General features: G+C 41.6%; 1 protein-coding gene across 1 annotated transcript in view; it reads right to left on the bottom strand.

The window, feature by feature from the left end:
- The window catches only part of SI (sucrase-isomaltase), a 350,476-nt gene that overhangs the window by 163,805 nt on the left and 172,669 nt on the right, over window positions 1–14,002 (bottom strand). The window contains 3 exon segments of the mRNA XM_029616444.1: window positions 5,034–5,122; window positions 6,644–6,768; window positions 11,178–11,234. Coding sequence (XP_029472304.1) covers window positions 5,034–5,122; window positions 6,644–6,768; window positions 11,178–11,234 — 271 coding nt within the window.

Genomic DNA, 14,002 nt, shown 5'->3' with positions numbered 1-14,002 from the left:
GGAGAAGAATGCCTCAACAGGAACAGTATATCTTTCAGTTAATGTGAAGCACTCAAAGTGAGTGCCTGAGGGTGCATGATAAGGATTTTGGCTTTCAAAATCTTCTACATGATATAATACTCTTGATGCCATTTAAGGATACCTTTATCAGTAGGCAATTCTTTTCATCGAAACGCTTCTTTCACCATCCATGCTGATTTCATTATAAGCCTCTCGCTAAAACAGCCCTTCTCTGATATCACGCTATGTTTACACCACTGAAAATACAATTTTCATAATTTTACTATTGCCTATAGTGGAGACATTCCCATTTGTTCCTCCCGATGCAGTGTTTTATGGATTACGGTCCCGTGTCAGGGGACAGAGTGTTTTCTAAACCTATTTAGTGATGTACTGCTAATAATCAGAACTTGTGTGTTTACTCTCCTTTAATAAACATATTAACATTCCTTATTTATAAATTTACAGACCCTTTAATCCTCGCAACACACTTGTATTTCGTCATTGATTTATTTGAGTGATTTGCCTTCCTTTCCACATATTTTTGTGGTAAAAACTATCTAAATCACTTTAATACTAAAACTATTATTGCTAGGGAAAAGAGGCAGGAAAAATGATTAATGGTGTCAAATGCATCTGATATGTCAAACAGAATGAACATATAGCGGTGAATTTTAAAAGCTCAACATGCGCCAAAGCCGAGAGATATGTGCGTCTCTTGGGCCAGTGTGCACCCCGAGGATTTTGAAATGTGTCTAAGTACACTCATAGTTCCCTGTATGTGCACAAATCAAAAAGTTCAAAAAGGGATAGGGGCGTGGCCTGGGCAGAGCATGGGCAGGACATGGTCACTTGAAATGTACGCGTAAGTATTTAAGCGCATAAGCGAGCACTGGGGTCCCCTACCACATAACTTTACTTCTGCTATGGATGACGTGTAAGTATTGAAACAAAAATAGTGAGGCTAGTTATTTGGGTTTTAAGGGTTGGAGCTAAAAGAGTAAAAGGAAGGCATATTAACTAGGGGGTTTAGGGTGTCCTATCTTTTACCTGGGCAAATTGGGAAAGGACTGCGGAAACTAGTAATTGCATTGGTGCGTGTATCTAATAAAATCTCCCCACTTACACGGTACAGCTGGCATTTGTGCACATATAAAATTGCACACACATGTACTCACATACAGCCAATTTTATACCATGTGCACATATACACTCGTATTTTATAAAATGGCCATGTCCATTAGTGCGAACCAGCATACACGCATATATGTACGCCCATGCGGCTGGTTAAAAATTACCATCCCCGTTTGTACCAGTTTCAAGTCCTCTTCATGCTGGGATAGATTTTCAAACCGCGCGATTTGGCGTACTTTTGCTGGCGCATCAGGCGCCAGCAAAAGTACGCGGGATTTTAGTAGATACGCGCGTAGCCGCTAAAATCCTGGATCGGCGCGCGCAAGGCTATCGATTCTGTATAGCCGGCGCGCGCCGAGCCGCACAGCCTACCCCCGTTCCCTCCGAGGCCGCTCCGAAATCGGAGAGAACTTTCTTTTGCCCTCCCCTCACCTTCCCCTCCCTTCCCCTACCTAACCCACCCGCCCGGCCCTGTCTAAACCCCCCCCTTACCTTTGTCGGGGGATCTACGCCTCCCGGAGGGAGACGTAAATCCCCGCGCGCCAGCGGGCTGCTAGCGCGCTGGGACGCGACCTGGGGGCGGGTACGGAGGGCGCAGCCACGCCCCGGACCGCCCCGGGCCGTAACCACGCCCCCGGGCCCGCCCCCAAAACGCTGCCGACACGCCCCCAAAACGCCGCGCCGACCGGGCCCGCCCCCGACACGCCCCCCTCGCCAAACCCCGGGACTTACGCGAGTCCCGGGGTCTGCGCGCGCCGGTAGGCCTATTGAACATAGGCGCACCAGCGCGCAGGGCCCTGCTCGCCTAAATCCGCCCGGATTTGGGCGGATTTAGGCGAGCAGGGCTCTTAAAATCCGCCCCATAGTGTCTAGAGTGGATAATAATAAAATCTCTGTATTATGTGATTTGCGAAAACCAAATTGTTATTGGTCTAGTGCCGGGTATTGAGCCAAAAATGTTGAAAGTTGATATAACATTACTCTCTTGATTACTTTTGATAGGAAAGGAAGAAATGAAATTGGTCAATAGTTTGAAATGAGCATGGGGTTCACAGATTTTTTTTTTAGTATTGGGCGAACAGATGCCTTCTTAAGTGAATTGTCTAGGCATCCAGAAGAAAAAGAGAGAGTTACCAGTTTTGCTATAAATTACTTTTAATAGAGCTGTCGAATGTAAGTCCAAGGGGCAGGGGGTGACATTCAAGTTAGTAATAATTTTCTGATTTCAGAAGGAGATACAGGGGAAAAAGTGATTGTGACCTACCAAATGAATGGACAGACCAAACTAAATTTTTGACTCTGCACATGCCTAATCTGTATGTATTCTCATATAGTATCGTCATCTCCAAATTATCTTTTAATAGATTGTTGGTCTTGGATCTCATTAAAAGTAAAGTGATGTATCAGCACATATAGGCAAGATTTCCATACAGATTTGGATTACTATGATATATTTTCCACATGCCAAAAATATTAGGGATGTGCAGCCAAAACGTTTTCGTTGCATTTATGATTCGGATTCGTCGGGGCGCAAATGTGTTACATTCAGCCGTATGGTGCCCCGATGCATTAATACGGCGAGTTAAATTCGTGTCCCAGCTAAAATTAAAATTAACTACAACTACAAAATTAACTACAACTACAAAGGCGATCGGCACCATTTTGAGGGTCCAGGACTCAAAATGGCGCCGATCGCCTTAGCCCTCACTATGTGTGACATAGTGAGGGCAAAGGCGATCGGCGCCATTTTGAGTATTGGCATCGGATGGCCGGCGTGCAGGAGGTCGCTCCAGGACCCCCGCTGGACTTTTGACAAGTGTTGTGGGGGTCAGGAGCCCCCCCCCCCCCAAGCTGGCCAAAAGTCCCTGTGGGTCCAACGGGGGTCCCGGAGCGACCTCCTGCACGCGGCCGTCCGATGCCAGGACTCAAAATGGCGCCAATAGCCTTTGCCCATACTATGTCACAGGGGCTACCGGTGCCATTGGTCAGCCCCTGTCACATGGTAGCACAAGATGGCACCAGTGACCATGTGACAGGGGCTGACCAATGGCACCGGTAGCCCCTGTGACATAGTATGGGCAAAGGCTATTGGCGCCATTTTGAGTCCTGGCATCGGACGGCCGCGTGCAGGAGGTCGCTCCGGGACCCCCGTTGGACCCACAGGGACTTTTGGCCAGCTTGGGGGGGGGGGGGGGGCTCCTGACCCCCACAACACTTGTCAAAAGTCCAGCGGGGGTCCTGGAGCGACCTCCTGCACGCCGGCCATCCGATGCCAATACTCAAAATGGCGCCGATCGCCTTTGCCCTCACTATGTCACACATAGTGAGGGCTAAGGCGATCGGCGCCATTTTGAGTCCTGGACCCTCAAAATGGTGCCGATCGCCTTTGTAGTTGTAGTTAATTTTGTAGTTGTAGTTAATTTTAATTTTAGCTGGGACACGAATTTAACTCGCCGTATTAATGCATCGGGGCACCATACGGCTGAATGTAACACATTTGCGCCCCGACGAATCCGAATCATAAATGCAACGAAAACGTTTTGGCTGCACATCCCTAATATTTTTGGCATGTGGAAAATATATCATAGTAATCCAAATCTGTATGGAAATCTTGCCTATATGTGCTGATACATCACTTTACTTTTAATGAGATCCAAGACCAACAATCTATTAAAAGATAATTTGGAGATGACGATACTATATGAGAATACATACAGATTAGGCATGTGCAGAGTCAAAAATTTAGTTTGGTCTGTCCATTCATTTACCATCCTATCGGCGCCATGATGAAACCGGCAAACGAGTGCAGGGATGGCTTCTGGACTCCATGCTGGACCACCAGGGAGTTTTGGTAAGTCTTGGGGGGGTCAGGAGGGTGGGGGGTTTAAATTTTTATTTAGGAGGCCGAATAAAACAGAAATCTGTTAAATACGTGGGGAGTCGCAATGCGTTTCGCCTCCCCACGTATTTAACAGATAGGACAAAATAAGTTGCGGATTACAAATAAGTGGAAAACGGATGCACACCCCTAAAAAATATAGAACCACAAGGGTGAAAAAAAAAAAGACCTTTATATAATATAGATCCACTCCAGTTCTTAGCAAGAAAATCTAAACAATGTATGGTATGATCACCATATAATGGCATCTTTGGACTGTGTTCTTCAAAGAAAACTTCAGTCCATCTAAACTGCCTTTAGATTCAATCATATGTCACAGTTACCATAAGCACATTTTTCAATTGCATTTAAAAAATCTTAAATCCAGGCTGAGCAAATGTCTGAAGTCTGAAATGATCGTGGTGATAAAGCTCTGAACATCAGAGAGAGATATATTTCTACTGTAAATGATAGCCACCTCCATTTTAATCACTTCAGTATCAGTAATTCCCTTTGCCAGTAGTCATTTTCTATGGTGATTAATGTCACTGTTTAGATCAAATGACAGCATGAAAGTTACTTCTGTGATGCCCAATTTACCAATAGTTATGACATTTATCTATTAGGATAAGTATTTGGAAGTGAAAGTAATTTCAATGCAGGGTTCACTGGGTTCTGGCATCTTTTACAGAGACCATATCTCATAGATCCATCCAACAGAAAGCTCTCTAGTCTCTCCACGCCACCTGCATTTTATTCTTTTCAAAAAATGTATATTGTATACTTCACAAATAAACATGATATGGTTTAATTTGAACTGGAATATCCATTAATAAATGGATACATTTAAAAAAATGTAATTGGTTAATAACAGCAACCAGGTCCACATCAGAAGAAATCAAAGTAATGCTAATACTTTGTAAAATTCAATAGATCTCCAGTGAATGGTGTAATTTTTGCACAAAGCTTCATCATTGTTATTTTTGGCATTGCATATATTTCAGCAAATTAAAGTGCCTACTTCTGGATTCTCCATCGTCCCAAAATAATTCTCCTTTTGCTTTCTGATTGTCATCCAGTGCAATGATAAGTCCCATCGGATTTATACGACTGTCAAAAAAAATGCATATACTGTTTATTAAATGTATGCAACAAATATAATATTCAGCAGAATATGTACCTATTTCTTAAAAAACAATGTTATAGTTTTTCACATGATGAATAAAAAGTCTATAATTCCGTTTCCATTTATTTCATATTTGTAAGGTAAATACATAGCCACAGTTTTTTATTAATTCTAACACAGCATTACTGCACGTAAAACTCATTAATGAGCATTAATGCATGTTTAACATGAGTTAATGCTGCATTAGCCTCAATGCACTTGTGCATTATTTGTGTTAGCATTAACAAAATCTGGCATGATAAAATGATGAACTGTGTTGCATGCAAACTCATGCAAAGCAGTTCATTAATATTTACATGGATTAATGAAAATTATATCAATCAATGTAATTTGCATAAACCTGCCAGTAGTGCAAAGATTTAAAGATACCTCCTGAAGATGTGGCTAAGTTTTGGGTTTTTTTGCACTAGTTTCTGGAAGCTAATGCAAGACTCGGTGCAAGCTGCAGTGACTCCCTCACCCTGCATCAAATTTAATAAACTCCTCAGCCCCTCACCTCCTCTGGTAGGCAAGTCAAGGCCATTCTAGTCCTGTTACCTACCCCAGCAGCAAATTGAGCCTCCCCCCCCCCCCAATCCACACATACCCTGTCAGGGTCCTCTCCCCTGCCTACCTCTTCCAAAATAAAGTCTCATTCAAAGAGGTCAGGAGGGAGAATGTCTTCCTCTTACCCCACATAAGTGGGAGAGTAGACTGGGAATGATCATCTGGCAACAATTTAGAATTTGAAGCCAGCAAAGCAAGAGTGAGTTGTATTCCATCCTGCCCAAAGCTCTACTTCAAACAGGATAGAGAGGTTTGTAGGCTGGGGGAGGGGGGGGGGATCAACCTGTCAGCTGGAATAAGTAGAGGGATGAAGGCCCCCACTGAGTGTGGATTACCACCTTTGGTAATGCTGATGCTTTACTGGCAATGATAATGAATGCATGATCTACTCCAAAGTAGTGGGTTTAATACCCTATAAGCACGCTACTTCCCAAACTGTCCTGATGACATTTCAGTTGGCTGTTTTTTTTTCAGGATATCAGCAATGAATATGCATGAAATACATTTTCATATTCTAGGTCTCAAAGTATGATATCAATGGATGAATGGAGTTTGAATATTTTACTGAAGGAAAACATATGGTTTTGTGTTTGAAGGTAATTATTCTGCTTCTGGGCTAACAGACAATTTAGGTTTCTGAATATTCTGCATAAATAACTGATACAAACAGATTTCTGAGGATTTGTGAAAAGGACTAAATGGATAGAACCCTAAATCTCTAAATGAAATATTTACATTTCTGAATCTGGATTCTAGCCTAGTCTGAAAAGTTCACCTCCTCCATATAACCACTTTATTTAATATACAATAGTTAAACTGTTCATGAATATATTTCTGATATTTAGTTTTAGCTTTGATACAATGCTTAAATCCAGGTTGCTTTTAGCCTTCATGTTTACCTGTATTTTGTAGTATTTGCTGGTTTTTGAGTAGGGAAAATGTAGCCTCCTCTTAGATGAAGTCCAATTTTATCAGCTGGGAGAGACATATTAACCTTCTGATTTCTTGGTGTATATGTACTACCCTGATTAACAAAATAAATATTTTATTTGAAAGTGATTGTTTTTCATTATTTAAGTAAGTTTTTCATTGCAGTATGTGACCATGCATGAAAATCCATTGACACACAGTTTGTACTATAGTTAGTTGTTACTAAATCCAGTTTGATTTCCTGAATCACATTTCTTATGCAAAAAAATCAATGTGATGTACAACTAAAATTAACATACCAGTGCAAAATTCAAGTAGATGAATATTAAACACAATACAATATTCATAACAGATCAGCATACAAGAATAATATAAAATAATATTAAAGTATACAAAACATATGATAAATAATAAATATGAAATATGAAATAAATAGGTTAAAATCTAAACATAATAGTATTGCTAAAGTTATGATAAGTAGAATAATCAAATACAATATTAAAAAGAAACAACCTTGGAAAACAGTGGTGTCTTAAGTTGCTTTCTAAACTTAAAATATTCCTTCTTGAGGTGTAAGCTTAAAAGCAGATGGATAAGGGTAGAGATAGGAAAAGTTCAAGAGTTCATTCCATTCAAAGTTAATTTCTTTAGGTGAAGTAATTTCAAAAGTTCTAACTGAGAAGAGCAGAGATTACGGGTTGACTGATATGAAATTACTGCATGAGAAAGATAAGATGGAGTTTGGTGGCATAGTACTTTAAAAGTTAGAGGATTTGGAATTGAATGCGAGAGGATATTGGGAGCCAATGAAGCTTATGTAAAAAAGGAGTTACATGATCAAATTTATGTTCACTGAAAATGACCTTAGCAAGAGTCTTGAACTAACTGAAGACAGTGAAGTGAATGAGAAGTGAGATCATGAAGAAGTGTATTACAATATTCAAGCAGACTGATAAGTGCATGAGTCACAGTTTTTAGATCAGAAGTGTCTAAATAGGTTGATGTTGGCGAATAAAATGTAAATAGAAAAATGAACACTTCACTAAAGGAGAAATATGAGGGGTGAAGTCAAAAGAGAATAAAATTTAATCCCCAAAGTAGTGACCATATCTTTTAGTTAAATCATAGAATCTACCATCACTGGAGAGGGGTAACCATCAGGATTCTTAAATCTATAGAACCACATGGTCTCAAATTTGTCAGAGTTAACCTTACGTTTATGCAGGGAAAGCCAGGTGGAAACTTCCAACCAACAGGTATTAAAATTAGAAAGAGATTTAGAATTCTTGGAATTAAACCATGCTTGGAATAAAATCTGACTTTTGACAATGTAAAATAACAACTAAAGCCTTTGGATTAACGTGGCCAGGGGAAGCTTTGGATTAACATGGCCAGAGGAGAAATATAAACATTAAAACGAGTCAGAGATACAATGGCCCTTTGAGGGACACCATTGACAAAATGACATGCTATAGAAAATTTAGAACCCCAATCTATAATACAAGTTCTCTCAGTTAAAAAGGAATGGAACCAGTTAAAAAACAGAATCCCTCATATCGATATCAGCTAGGAGCATAAGTAAAAGCTGGAAATTAAGGGTTGAATGCAAATGACATATCAAGCAGTACAAATAAAACATCTCTGCCTTTATCCAGTTTTAAACTAATCTGATTTAACAAGGTAGGTAGTTCCGCTTCTGTGCTAAAATTTGTCAGAGTTAACCTTAAGTTAACTCTGACAAATTTTCCCTTAAACCGAATTGTTTATGATGGAATAAAAAAGTTTTAAGGTAATCAAGTAACAGAGAGAACCACCTTCCCAATCATTTTTGAGAGAGTAGGTGGATTTGAGATGGCCCTTTAGTTTTCTACCATATCAGGATATAGATTTGATTTTTTTTAATATAGACTGGAACTTGATGGATTTTAATGCAGGAAGGGATAACTTGAACTGAGACCTTTTTGTAATACATGTTAAAAAAGGAAAAAGTATTAAGTCATTTTTTTCAGAATTTGAATGGTAAAAGATATTGGGAAGATGAAAAGGAGGCCATCTGCTTTAACAATAGCTGAAGACCAGCAGGCATAAATTTGTTAAAACAGGAAAATTTACTGATAGATATTACAATATCATTATCAGAGGAGAACTCTGCAAGGGAATATGGGCTTATCAGCTCATAGTATACAGAGGAATATGCTTTTGAAATAGAGATGGTGGCCCCAAAAGCGAGCAGTAAAAAATTAGACTGACAAGTAAAATTTAAAAGGAGCGCGAGTGCACCCATAAATGCACGTATTGAGCACGCGAGCAAAAATACACTCAATTTTATATCGTGCGTGCAAATACACACATATCATTTAAAATATTCCTACCGCATGTTTATGTGGAGCCTTTATGTGCATACTCAAGTGACCAGAGATAGAGAGACAATCTGACACCCTATATCTCCCACTTATGTGCATAAGTCCACTTTGAAATGTACAGGCCAGATACATGTATACCCCTATATGGAATATGTACAAATATTTACGCCTGCTTGAGGACAGATGTCAATGTGTATAAACACATTTACATGCCTACTTTGGAAAATTGAAAACATGCATGTAAATGATATCTCTGCCCCAGCTCCGCCATGGGAACGCCTCAGATACATGTAAATGTACATGCAAAATCACTTCCATGCATACGTTTCTGTGTACGACCCCCAAAGTAATTTTAAAAAGAACATTTTTACTTCTAAAAATAAGTTTTATATGCATACATGCTTTTGAAAATTGCCCTGAAAAATGGAGAGTAGAGAATTCAAGGCAGGCAAAATAAGGGGTGAGAGTAAGAGAGAAAATGGTGTGTTTCAGTTTTTATTACATAAATTATTTTTCCATTAAGAGTGGTTTTGCAATGTTTAACAGTTAAAACCTAAAGACAGAAGCTTCATTGTATGCCACAGCTCTGGACCAGATCACAGCGTCAGACCTCGGCCGATGCCTCTTGGTCAGGTCCTGGCATCAGGCCTGGGTCTGGGCCAAGGCCTTGGAATCAGGACCCGGTGTCCGGAACTGGGGCACAGCACCAGGCCCCAGTTTTGGCTGAGGCTCGGGTTTTTGGGACTCAGCATTGGGCCTGGGCCCAGTCCCTGGCCTAGTCCAAAGCCCAGGCATCTGGTCCAGGCCTTGAAGCCTGGACTTTGCTTAGGGCATAAGCCGAGGTTGCAGTAACCTACTCAGGCCTAGGCCTATGTAAGTTTGAGGCTTCAGCCTGAGTCTAGGCTCTCAGGACCAGCTCGATGTTTAGGCCTAGTCTGAAGCCTCAGCCTTGCTTAGGCCTGGGCCACAGTATGTCACTGCGATCTTGGCCTATGCCCCATGCAGGGCCACAGTATGTCACTGCGATCTTGGCCTATGCCCCATGCAGGGCCACAGTATGTCACTGCGATCTTGGCCTATGCCCCATGCAGGGCCACAGTATGTCACTGCGATCTTGGCCTATGCCCCATGCAGGGCCACAGTATGTCACTGCGATCTTGGCCTATGCCCCATGCAGGGCCACAGTATGTCACTGCGATCTTGGCCTATGCCCCATGCAGGGCCACAGTATGTCACTGCGATCTTGGCCTATGCCCCATGCAGGGCCACAGTATGTCACTGCGATCTTGGCCTATGCCCCATGCAGGGCCACAGTATGTCACTGCGATCTTGGTCTATGCCCCATGCAGGGCCACAGTATGTCACTGCGATCTTGGTCTATGCCCCATGCAAGGCCCAGCATGGGGATCAGACGCAAGGCTCAACGTCTGATTTCCCCCCCTCCCCTCAACAGGGTAAGTGGGGACAAGGGAAGATCCTGGCCCTGGCATTTTTTCGGTTGTGAGGGATGGGTTGTGGGGGCTTGGGAGGCCCAGTTTCTTTTTTCTCTCAGTTTTTTTATTTAAATCTTTATTTCATTTTTTTTAACTAAATAAATGAAATAAACATTGGACTCAATGAAATTCGTGGAAAATTCAAACCTCCAAAAATGAAATGAAAAACAAAACAACAATTATTCTTCTTTCCACCTCTACTATTTATTTTATGCTCCTTTTTTTCTGATTTTGATATTGCAAAGAGAAGGACAAATTAAAGATGCACAAGAAAGACAGAGACAATGGTAAAATTAAACTGGCAATTAGAGACAGATATGAAAACAGAGTGTAAAACGTAAATGAATACAAGAGACATAAAGAAAAGGGAAAAATAATATAAAGAAAGGGTGTAAGATAAAAGCAAATGCAAGCAGAAAGAAAATAGGGAAAAAAATAATAGTGAGGAAGAAAATTAAAGAATGAAACTGAAAGTAAGACATTTTTATATAACTTTCAAAAATTAAATACATTTGCATATTGTGTTTTAAATTCAAATGTCACACACAGTTCCTGTTCCAACACAAAAAATGGAGGTAGATAAACAGGGAGTTCTATGTAGATGTAATAGTGAAGTTTATTGGTGCAATGCAATGTGCAGCACTTACATTTTCATAGTTATACCATAGTGCATCTGGCATATAGGCATTCACTTCTTCTGTACCCTGTAATGATAAAAACATAGGGGTTGAAAAGTTAAGCAGGTGTCTAAGATAGCTTGTTAGACATCTGGCTATTGGCTAACGAGATGGTATATTCAGCAGCACGGCAATGCTGCTGAATATCCTCATATAGAACATAATTCAAGCAGGTCTAACTTAGACAAATAAGTTATCCATCTAAGGCTAAAACTCACTACTTAGCTGGATAACTTATCGGCGCCACCCCGATCTGCTCATTGCCTTTCCACTTTTTCTCTGGGTAAAAGAGAGCTGGAAAAGTGATATTCAGTGGCCAGCTAGATAGTTGGACAAGTCCTACTTATCCGGCTATCTAGTGCTTGACATCCTTTGAATTTCAGGCTCATAGTTTCATCAGGAGTCTAACGATTTTGGATCAAGGATCAATTCTTTTATATATAGATGGATTCCAAATATATATGGAAAAATGTGGCTGCTGAAATTTTGGTATATAATGTTAAAGTGCCAACAAAAAAGTTATAGGTGAAAGCTTGTTAATGGACTAACTTAATACCGTATGTTTGTGACAAGCTTTCAAGGGTTATCATAACTTCATAACTTTGTTTGTTGACCCTTATTGCCACATATCCAAGATGATTAACACAGAAACCACAATTCCTTGCTCATGTAAAAAAAGAACATCTAAAAACTTAATCTATGTAATATTTTCAAGTCTCCAGATGCAGAGATTTCCACATAATTGCTGCAGAATAGGGATGTCCAGCCAGAAAGTATTTGTTGCATTCGGATTACGTATTCGTCGGGGGGCATATTCGTTGAATTCATACAATGGTGCCCCGATCCGTTGATACATGCATTTGTTTTCTGGTTCCCATTAAAGTCAATGGGGGAAGTATTTGCAGCATATTTTTGGCTGCAGAATTGGGGTTTTCTTATCAATTTTGATGAAACTTCTGGGGAACAATCATCAGAACAAAAAAAAGAGCTCCAAGGTACTTAGACTGTGGTAAATGGCACCAAAGTGGAATGAATAGCCTAAGGCACTGTAAAGGAGCAAAGGGGTACCAGGAGTGGCAAGAGCGCTTTAACAGAGGTGCAAAGCAGCAGTAAGAATGTCAAAAACACACCACAGCTTCAAAAGAGAGCACCGATAACAGATGCATGAACCCTCAAAGGCAGCACGACAGGCAAAGTGGCAAGACAAGTGACATCGACATCCTACAGCACAATGAAGGGGGAACATAGCAAGCAGAAAGACTAGCACCGAGGAAACATGATAGTGGCAAGAACACCACAAGGAGTTTAGTGAGTCATCTGGTGATTGGCAGCAAGGCAGAGTGGCAGAAAGTTGATAGGGGCAAGACAGGCTAGCAGAGCTGAGGTAGTCAGGTGAAGTGGTGTTGATAAGGAAAAGACAAGGAGGCAAGACAAGACGAGGCTCAGCATGTGGTAGGGCTGTCAACTGGGCATAGTGTGCACCCGACCCATCTTGAAACAGGGACCAGGGAGTCTAACACGAGTGCTAGGACCTGAAACATGATGAACTATGCCTGGGTGGGGTGGAGCATTTGCAGATGCAGATTTTGGTGGTAGTAGAAAATATTCAAACAAGAGCCCCGGGGAGAGATTCCTTTTCTTTGGGCAGGAAAGGGCTCCCTAGAATGGGTTTGCCCCTAGAGTAGGGTGTTTCCATTGGTGTCTAGTGAGCTCTCGCTGGTCTCTTACAATCTGGTGGAGTTAGCAGATATACAAATGAGAATTTTCAAGGCTGAGGTGGAGGAGGTTACCATGTAAACAGTGGTTCAACATGGGTCAGAGAGTAAATACAGGCTGGCTACACCTGGGGAGAGTTCCCTTTCCTTTGTTCAGGAAAGGGCTCCCTAGAATGGATTTGCCCCTAGAGTGGGGTGTTTCCATTGGCTTTTAGTGAGCTCTCGCTGGTCTTTTAAAATCTGGTGGACGTAGCTGATATACAAACGAGAGTTTTCAAGGCCGAGACAGAGGAGGGTGCATGTGAACAGCGGTTCAACATGGGTCAGAGGGTAGATACAGGCTGGCTATACCTGGGGAGAGTTCCCTTTCCTTTGAGCCAGGAAGGGCTCCCTGGAATGGTTTCACCCCTAGAGTGGAGCATGAGCTTTAAAAGCGTGGCGACGTGGAGCAGGGTGCCATATCAACAGCGGTTCAACATGGGTCAACCGGTGCTAAGAGATATGCTGCAACACCGGGGAGAGTTCCCTTTCCTATGAGCAGGAAAGGGGTTCCTTGGAATGGGTTGGCCCCTAGAGTGGAGCACAAGCTTTCAAAGCGTGGCGACGTGGAGCAGTGTATTACTTTGAGCATGGTCTCACTGTGTTTGCCACAGTCTAAGTACCTTGGAGATCTTTTCTCATTCTGAACATGTGTCAACAGGTATTAAGAGATAGGCTGCAACACCGGGGAGAGTTCCCTTTCTTTGCGCAGGAAAGGGCTCCCTGGAATGGATTGGCCCCTAGAGTGTATAATGGTACAAATTGTTAAGATTTAAGCATTTGCAAACAGATCATGACTTCATAAGCAAGACGGAGGAAGTTCTCTTCTCTGCCCTGAAACTAAAGAAAACTGTTTTATTTAAGGATCCATGCTGTGAAGGATTACTAGTTTTAATTGTCAGAGACTGAGGTTTCCCTTTGCAACGAGGGTTCAGCTGTTAGGACTGGACATAAGGCCTGGACAAACAAGCACAGCATTCGAGTACAGAGGTCAAACACTTGTAGGGACATAAGGCCTGGCGAACAGGCACAGCAATCGAG

Source organism: Rhinatrema bivittatum, chromosome 9, assembly GCF_901001135.1.
Source record: "Rhinatrema bivittatum chromosome 9, aRhiBiv1.1, whole genome shotgun sequence".
NCBI lineage: Eukaryota > Metazoa > Chordata > Amphibia > Gymnophiona > Rhinatrematidae > Rhinatrema > Rhinatrema bivittatum.
Note: the sequence above shows the minus strand (reverse complement) of the source record. Positions and strands in the feature narration are given on the sequence as shown.